The 8,434-nt window shown below is 44.4% G+C and overlaps 1 protein-coding gene across 2 annotated transcripts in view; it reads right to left on the minus strand.

Annotated features, from left to right (window-relative positions):
* LGALS3 (galectin 3) overlaps positions 1-7,254 on the minus strand; it is a 13,862-nt gene extending 6,608 nt beyond the window's left edge. Inside the window, exons 1-3 of one of the 2 annotated variants that reach the window (XM_023527231.1) lie at positions 7,120-7,254; positions 1,555-1,576; positions 522-917 (exon numbers count right to left, since the gene is read on the minus strand). In XM_023527231.1, coding sequence (XP_023382999.1) covers positions 522-917; positions 1,555-1,572 — 414 coding nt within the window. In that variant the 5' untranslated portion in view covers positions 1,573-1,576; positions 7,120-7,254. Of the gene's footprint in view, positions 1-521; positions 918-1,554; positions 1,577-7,110 lie in introns of both variants that reach the window. The other variant, XM_023527232.1, reaches the window with a different exon arrangement.
* Positions 7,255-8,434: the final 1,180 nt, after the last annotated feature.

The following is an 8,434-nucleotide window of genomic DNA, read 5'->3' on the forward strand; positions in this document are numbered from 1 at the left end:
CCCCCACATCTTCTATGATCTTGGGCAAGTTATATAATTCTATTGCCCTATTTCCTCATATGTAAAATGGGGATAATAACAGTATCTTTTGGGGTGGTTATGGGGTTAAATGAGATCATCCATTTAGAAGCACACTGCTGGCACATGTTACTTACTCAGTGTTTATTAATAATAATAACCAAACTTTTCCCCAGTACTATGATCTTAACTTGATATATATATTAAAGCTGCTTTACCTTCAAAAGACGCATTAGCTTCTCAACAGTACACGTACTAAACTCAATATAACTATTTTTTTTGTTGCACCAACATACACCATGGCTGGTCCTTGAAAAGTGGCTCTAAGCAGTGAGTTTAAAGCTTCAGATCTCCCTGAGGCCCTCTGCAGGGCAGTACCCAGAACTAGCTCTTAACCAGAGCACTGCAAAATGATGGCATAAATGCTCTAGATGACTGCCATGTTCTTCATTAGCTTTGTCTTGGTCACAATCAAGTACATGAAATGACTGACTCCATCTTACCAGTGGTCCAGCAGGGGCGCCAGTGGGGCCGGCACCAGGGTAGGCCCCAGGCCCACCTGGTTGCCCGGGGTAGGCTCCTGGTGCAGTTGGGCCAGGATAAGCAGGTGCCGTGGGACCAGGATAAGCAGGGTAGGTGCCAGGAGGAGCCTGTCCAGGGTACGCGCCAGGAGGGGCCTGTCCAGGGTAGGCTCCAGGAGGGGCCTGTCCGGGGTACGCGCCAGGAGGGGCCTGTCCAGGGTACGCGCCAGGAGGGGCCTGTCCAGGGTACGCGCCAGGAGGGCCCTGTCCAGGGTAGGTGGCCCCTGGGTAGCCCCCTGCCCCAGCGGGCTGGTTTCCCCATGGACCAGGCCACCCTTGAGGGTTCGGGTTCCCAGACCCAGATAAGGCATCGTTAAGCTGGAAAGAAAGATATAAACAATGCTTGGATGAAAACATTCACAAAAACAGATTTTCCAAGAAAACAGGAATATGTGATCTAAGAAGTGGGAGGGATATGGTGAAGGTATGAAATTCATATCAACAAAAAATTTCCCACCCATTAAATAGTTTTGAGTTCCAAAGACTTAAATTAGACTTTGGGATTATATATGCTTTATCGGTACATCTCTCCCATCATCTTAGGTTGTGGAGGATTGCATTTTTGTAATTTGCTAAAGTCAGAAGCTATCCATCCTCTGTATAAAAGTGCATAATTTTCTAATGGACATAAGAAAAACAATCACAAAAGTCAGAATGCTCAAACTGCACCACACTTCCTATTCATTGCTCAGCTTATTTCTCAGCTCCCGGCCCATGGAATCCACCACTTCTGTCCCAGGCCTTTCGGTAAATGGGCATGTCCCAGGCCTCGCTCTGCCTGGCTTTCTTTCCAAATCTGTTGCTGGAAAACAAGGCTCCAGCTAACAAGCCTTCACTGGACAGGCGAGGCCACAGGAAGCCATGTGGTGGGAGCGTTAGAGGAGAAAGTCTGATAATAAAAACTAAACTCTCAACCTATGTGGAATTAGAAGGTAAGAAAACATAAAACACTTACCGAAAAACTGTCTGCCATTTTCCTGAGAGGAGAAAAAAAAAGAAGAGAGGTTATCATTTGATCCAAAAGGATTTCATAGGTTTCCATTTAAATTTCACATCACAAATAGTTCACTGTGTAATTCTAGTCAATTTACAGATGTTCTAGCACAAGCCAGTCTGTTTCCAAAATACACTTAATCAACAGTGTGGAACCACAGAAATGTCTCATCCAAGGGCGGCCATGCACTCCAGCCAGATTACCAAACTCTATGTAACTCATAACTTTAAACTCTAATCACACTAGCACAAGTTCTGTATCCAGGAACTAACAGGCTATACAATGTGAAATAGAGAAGAATGAGGAAGAAAATGTTCTGCCCCTTTATTAGGTAACAAATGTAAATAGTCCTGGTTACCTTTGGTTCTTCATTTTCCTTCCTGTACTCTTTTTTCACCACCTCTTAGAAAAGGTTCTGCCTGTTAATATCCCTCATGTCCCCCTCCATTCACACTAACAGCCCATGCCTTCTTCTCATATTTAGGAGAAAAACAGAATTGGTTGATTCTTACTGAGATCTGAAAGGCAATGCCCTCCAAATATAGTTGCTGCCAGTCGATTATTCCTTCATTTGCACACATTTATGCCTGCTCTGCACAGGTACCATGCAGGTTCCTGTCTGGGTAAGAAGGTGGATAGGCAAAGATCTGTATGGTCAAAGGGTCCACAGGGACTCCAACTGATGGACACTGTTGAGCCAGATGTGGGAAGTCACAACCAGAATAATTACTTCTAAGAGGGGAGATGTTGTTTGAGCTAAGTCTTGAAGGAGAGTGAAATTGGAATGTGAAGCAATGAAGAAGGAAGAAAGGCACAAAAGTGGCTTTTTTTTTTTTTTTTTTAAAGATACTTGGTATTCCAAATGAAATCTTTGGCAGTATAACTACTGTTAAAAAAAAAAAAAAAAAGTTAGGCAATGTGAAAGAAAATATTTTGGGTAGAGCAGAGGATTTGCCTCGCCTAAAGCTGCCCAAGGGATGGCCTTGAGACATCATTCCTGCTTTCCCCTGCTCCTCCACCTGTACCACATCCTCAACTGTCCAGGGTGTTTGATACCTGCTCCTCCCACAGACACTCCAGCAAGTGAAAGGAGGGCTGCTTCAGACTCCTGAGGCCTGGGCGAGTTTTCTCAGCTCAGGATTATCTGTGCTGTGGCCAGAATTATCTGGACCTTACATAATCAGAATCTCCTTTTCCTTGAATTGCCCACTTGTGATATTTACTGAATTACTTCAAGAAATATAGCACTGTCCCAAGGGATCCAGTAAATGGTAACAACTTGATAGGTCCTAAAAATGTAAAATATTAAATTTTTTAATAAAAATTAAAACAGCTCTTCCGAGGACTTAATGTGTGCTTCATTTACATACACCAGAAAAATTTATTTTTGGCACACTTTTAACATGGGCAAAGATATTTGGAAGCAGTTAGGTTATCACTGTGATCATCTTCCAAGGTGGGAAACTGCTGGAAATTTTACTGGGTAGGCACAGTGACTTTCCCAGGGCTTACATTCACTGCATTTCCTTTTAAAGCAAAAGTTGGATACTCCTCTGCTTGTGCTACCTTCCCCAAAATGCTACCACAGGAGGAAATTGAGAGAGCTGTTACGGAAGAAGAAAAGAAAGGACATTTCGTAAATCAAGAAAATAAAACCTCTCTCATTTTGAATGCCAGTAGGAAATAATCTTGAACTTGGTGGTGGGCAGAGAGCCTAGTTCCTTTGGTTACACAAACTTGTCTTCCCTTCCAAGGCAACGTACAACAATAACTTTATCAGTATTCTGACTTCTTTCAAATATCCCTATGGTGTAGGTGCTTATTCCCAGCCTCGGCACCATTGACATTTCAGGTCGGATACTTTGTTGTGGGGGCTGTCCTGTGCACTGTAAAATGGCTTCCACACACAGGATGTTGGTAGCACACCCTCTCTTCCCCCAACCAGTTGTGACAACCAAAAATGTCTTCAGACATTTCCAAATATCCCTTGGGGAAGCAGGGGAAAGGGCAAAATATGCCTGGTTGAGAACCACTGGTCTAGGCTACTTAGCATGTGTATTCCTACATATATGTACATATACATGTCAATAAAGAAATACATAGTTTCAATTGTTAAAACTTGCTAAATCTGTTGACATAACTCCAATCAAACTAAGTTGTGTTTAACGGTTGATTACAATTGGAAACTCACATAAAGAACACATTTCCAAAATTTGATATTTATTCTTTTCAAAGTCTCTGCTCAAGCATATTCAATTTATTTTCCAACCCAACCAAAACAACTTGAGAAACAAGGCAGATTTTACTTTATTTCCACTGTGTTTCACATAATTCCTTGGATGAGTTTGGATTGTGTTGAGACACATTATACAAGCCAATTAGAATAATTACGCCCTGCATTCCTGGTGCTTTTCAGTTTACAAAGCACTTTCACATACCTTACCTATTCTGATTCTGATAATAATCTTATGATACTGAAAGCAGAAAGTTAATATTCCCACTTCAGAGGTGAGGAAACCGAGGCTCATAGAGCTAACATGGTGGCCCAAAGTCATTTTGTTATTTGCGGGCCAAGGAACAGGGTCCAAGCATCTTGACTTCTAATTCAGGCTCATTTTACACTATATAAAACCTCACACTTTGAAATTTTAAAGTATAGTCTTTCAAAAGTGTTAACTCCTTTATTGAGATATGATCTAGCTTATTCTTTCAGAACTATATAACATGCTGAAACTGTAAACAACTTTGAAAAGAGATCATGTTTTTGTCAGAAAACTAGCAGGGTGACTCATTCAGTGTGCAGTGATATTGAACACACGGATGCCATTTTGCACAGTCACTTTGGTAATTATAACCACATTTAAACCAATAAAGTGTACTTCCTAAAAACGGTATGTAGTATTTTGATTTTGTCAACTCCTAACCATCAGATCTCTTTTTTGAAAAGAGTTATAACCAACGCTCTTTTGAAATCAAGGTTAGTAACCTTAGAACTTAAAAACGAAATAAAAACAACAACAAAAAACATCTACTTGGATAAATATATTCCTTACTTGCCTGGAAAATTTCTTTATTATTTTAGATGAGTCTTCCCACTCTGTAAATTGTATAGATATATGAACTCCTTTCTGGCATTCCCAGAATCAGAGAATTTTGAAGAGCCAGAAAAGAAACACTACATCAGAGACAACAAACAAAAATAGAGGAAATACTACCTGGGTCTTCACATTTGGAAGAACCTACAGGAAGTAGTTGAGTTTGCTTTGGAATAAGAAACTTAAACATGAATCTGAAGGCTGACCATTTTATTATTTATTTATTTATTTATTTATTTGTATTTTAAAGGTTGACCATTTTAACCATGTGTTAACTGTAACTTTCTCTTTAATATAGAGCGGTTGTCTATTCTATTATGTTATTCTGGGCCCACCTAGCAATTAATCCAGTTGCCCAGGTTCCCAGGAGCATGTGTGCAATTTCTGCTTACAAAGGACCTCCAATCTTTACACAAGCTATAAGGGAAATAGATTGTGCATTTTCTCAGAATCCCAAGGCAATGCCCACACTCCTCCCCAAAGAACACAGGCAAGTTAGTCTACTTCCTGCCCTGCTTAAACCTGGAGCAGGACTGGGAGAAAGTCCACTTTCCAAAGTCAAATTCAATGATGCTGAGTTGGAATAAAGGAAACTGGTCCTTTACTAGGATTTCTTTCTCATCAGTTTCTCAGCATCAAGGAAGGTAAAGTTACTTTGTGCCTCTCAGTTACTGATTTTTTTCCACCTCTATGGAATAGCTGAACATCAGTCAAGAGATAACATATGATACTTAGCAGCAAATTGTAAGCGTACAGCAAGCACTACCCTGGCAGGTTTATCACTCAGAATTTAATGAGAACTAGTTCAGGCACCAGACAAAATGTTACCTAACTGTCCTCAGCAGGAGTCTGTGTCCCAAACCATCACAGGAAAGAGAGCCTATGTTTTAGATCAGTTAGCATGAGTCTCAAGTACTCAAGGACCATCATCAAAGTCTCCCCAGAATATGGAGTAGTGCTGATTCTAACATGAATTTAGGGAGCAGCACCAAAGATCGAAGATAAGGTACGACCATCAAAGAAATGAGAAAATCTAGGGATTCAAAGTCAATGTCAATGTCTAAAAAGGAGACCATTGTGGAGAAATTAATTTTTATTATTAATTTTAACTTTTAGGGAAACCATTTCCTAGTATGAAAGATAAACATTATAAACTTGAGGCAAATGACTCGGAATTTTGGAAGTCGGTGAAAAATTTTTTCTCATGCCTTGTGCCCAAGTGGTCAGTTTTTATTGCTATCATTTTCTTCAGAATTAACTGGGCCTGTCTTCCATTCTGTTACCAGAATCCTAGAAAACAGACTGGGTCACTAAGGGCCAACTGTCCTCATTGTTCAGCAACCCAACTCCCAGGAGTCACTTTACAAATATTCCACAATATCTGGAACAGGAATCACTAACTTTAAGAGGCTGGCCTGAAACCTAAGTAACAGCCCCAACCTATCTATGTGTCCCTGACTCCCTGGCATTGAGCTCCTGCTCCCCCGAGTGCATGCACTTTAGTGTTTTTATTTGCGCAACTGATAATTCAGAATAAATCCTCAAACGTGTTTTTAACACACACACACACACACACACACACACACACACACACACACACGAGCTCTACACTCTTCGACCAACATTATGCCACATCCCACACATCCTCAGTACAGATCTGAGATCGTTAACAACCGAATTAGCCAGTCTGATCAGGGATGAGTCACTAATTTGCAAAAGTTTAGGGTTTGAGGTCTTTGCCAAATCGGGCACGTGTCCACCCAGGCCTTGGGGCAGCACCCTTTTCTGTTGGATCAGCACCCAGAGAGAAGTTGCAGCCCGGGACGCTGCCGGGCCTGGTAGACGAATTCATTCGCGCCCCATAGCAAGGTCAAGTGGCCGGACAGCCAAGTCAAGGGTCCCAGGAGCCTCCCTTGAGTCCCTGGGCAGTACACCCTGTGTGCTGGGTTATGAGACTTGGTTTCTAATACCAAGCTTGAGCGTCCACCTCCACCACTCTCTCGCAGGCGGATTCCGCTGATTCCGAGGCGGCCCAGCGGCGGGAGGGCGGGACGCGTGGCTCAGCCTCCTGGACGCCACAGGGGTGCCCTCTGCCCACGCCCGGTGTCCGCGGACACACCTATCCTCCCCCAGGAACTGTATGTGAAGGCTTTGTGAGACGCTGCTAACTTTACCTGAACCCCCTCTCTTGAAGGGTCAAAAACTATGGACCCTCGCCCAGACAGTGCCCACTGCTCTGCTCGGGGCTCTCCAGTTGTCGGTCCCACCGCCCCGGCCCCGGCGAAGCCAAGCCCCTCCTCAGGCTCCCGCTCGAGCCCTCCGAATGGGGCCGCGCACCGAGAACCGCCCCGGCGCCCTCGCCCCTGCCCGGCCCGAGCTGCCAGCAGGTCGGGTCTCCGTGACCCGTAACCCGGGTACCAGCGCCACTCACCCCACGCCTCGACACTCGCTCGCTCGCTCCGGGTGTGGCTCCCGGTGAGATCTCGCTGCCCCTGATGGGGCGGCGGCTCCGTGCCTCAAATACTCCCCGCCGGCCCGCCTCTCCCGGGGCGGGGCACCACCCTGCCCACCCGGCCTCTCCCTGCGGCACCGGCTGGGCGAACCCAGGGCGCCGCCGGGCGCAAAAGACACCCTTTGGCCCAAACAGAAGGTGGGTGGGACCCTGAAGGGCGGCCCCTACCCGCGCTGCCTCCAGTTGCCCCTCGGCCCGGAAACCCCGGGACCTGGAAGGTGGCCGCGTTCACCACGCTTTTCCAGATGCACCTAACTCCTCCGACGGAGATAGGGAGAATCTACGAAGCTTGCAGTGTGTGCTTCTTTAGGGAGTTTTGCTTGCTTTAACGGTGTTTCCTTATTTTCTACCTGAATTGCAGGCGCTCTCATGACTTCTGCATTTACTTTACCCAAACCCTCTCTCAGACTTATCGTCTTGTAACAAGACTTACGAATAATTAACTAGGCAGTAGTTCCCAACCCTTATATCCTCCTGGGAACTATACCCCTGGTGACTAATTGGTTCACTACTCTAGACTTAAAAGATCCATTCTTTTCCATCCCTCTCAGATTACAATCCAATTTCTTTTTGCTTTTGAATGGGACTCCCCCAACGAGGTCCACCAGCAACTTCCCCAGGGATTCCGGGACAGCCCCCCACTTCTTTGACTAAGCCTTAGCTCAAGATTTACAAGACTCACAACTTAAGGAGGGATCCATTTTACAGTATATAGAAGATCTCCTTCTCTGTTCTACTTGTGACAATGCTATAGAACATGCCATTCAGACCTGAAATTTCTTAGCCACCGGAGACTATAGGGTTTCTTAATCCAAGGCCCAAGTAGTCCAGCAGAAGCTCTCCTATGTGGAGGTCATACTGACCCCTCATACCCAGAATCTGTCTTTAGAAAGAGTCCAAGGAATTATACAATTACCAGACTCGACCACTTTAAAACAGCTAAGAGCATTTTGGGGACTCACTGGGTGCTGTAGGCTATGGATTCCCAACTATGGCCTAATGGTCCAACCTGTATATGACAGCTTAAAGGTAAAGGATGACTCAGACTTCGTTCCATGTGGGCAATCACAGCAGGTGGCTATTCAGAAACTTAAAGATTTACTCATTATAGCTCCTGCCCTAGGATTCTCTAACCCATCCAAGCCATTCCAGCTATATATGCATGAAAGGAACAGCATTGCTATTGGAGTCCTTACCCAAATGTTAGGGCCCACATGTCAACCTACAGGTTACT

The sequence above is a fragment of the Pteropus vampyrus genome, unplaced genomic scaffold (assembly GCF_000151845.1).
Source record: "Pteropus vampyrus isolate Shadow unplaced genomic scaffold, Pvam_2.0 Scaffold15, whole genome shotgun sequence".
NCBI classification, from domain to species: domain Eukaryota; kingdom Metazoa; phylum Chordata; class Mammalia; order Chiroptera; family Pteropodidae; genus Pteropus; species Pteropus vampyrus.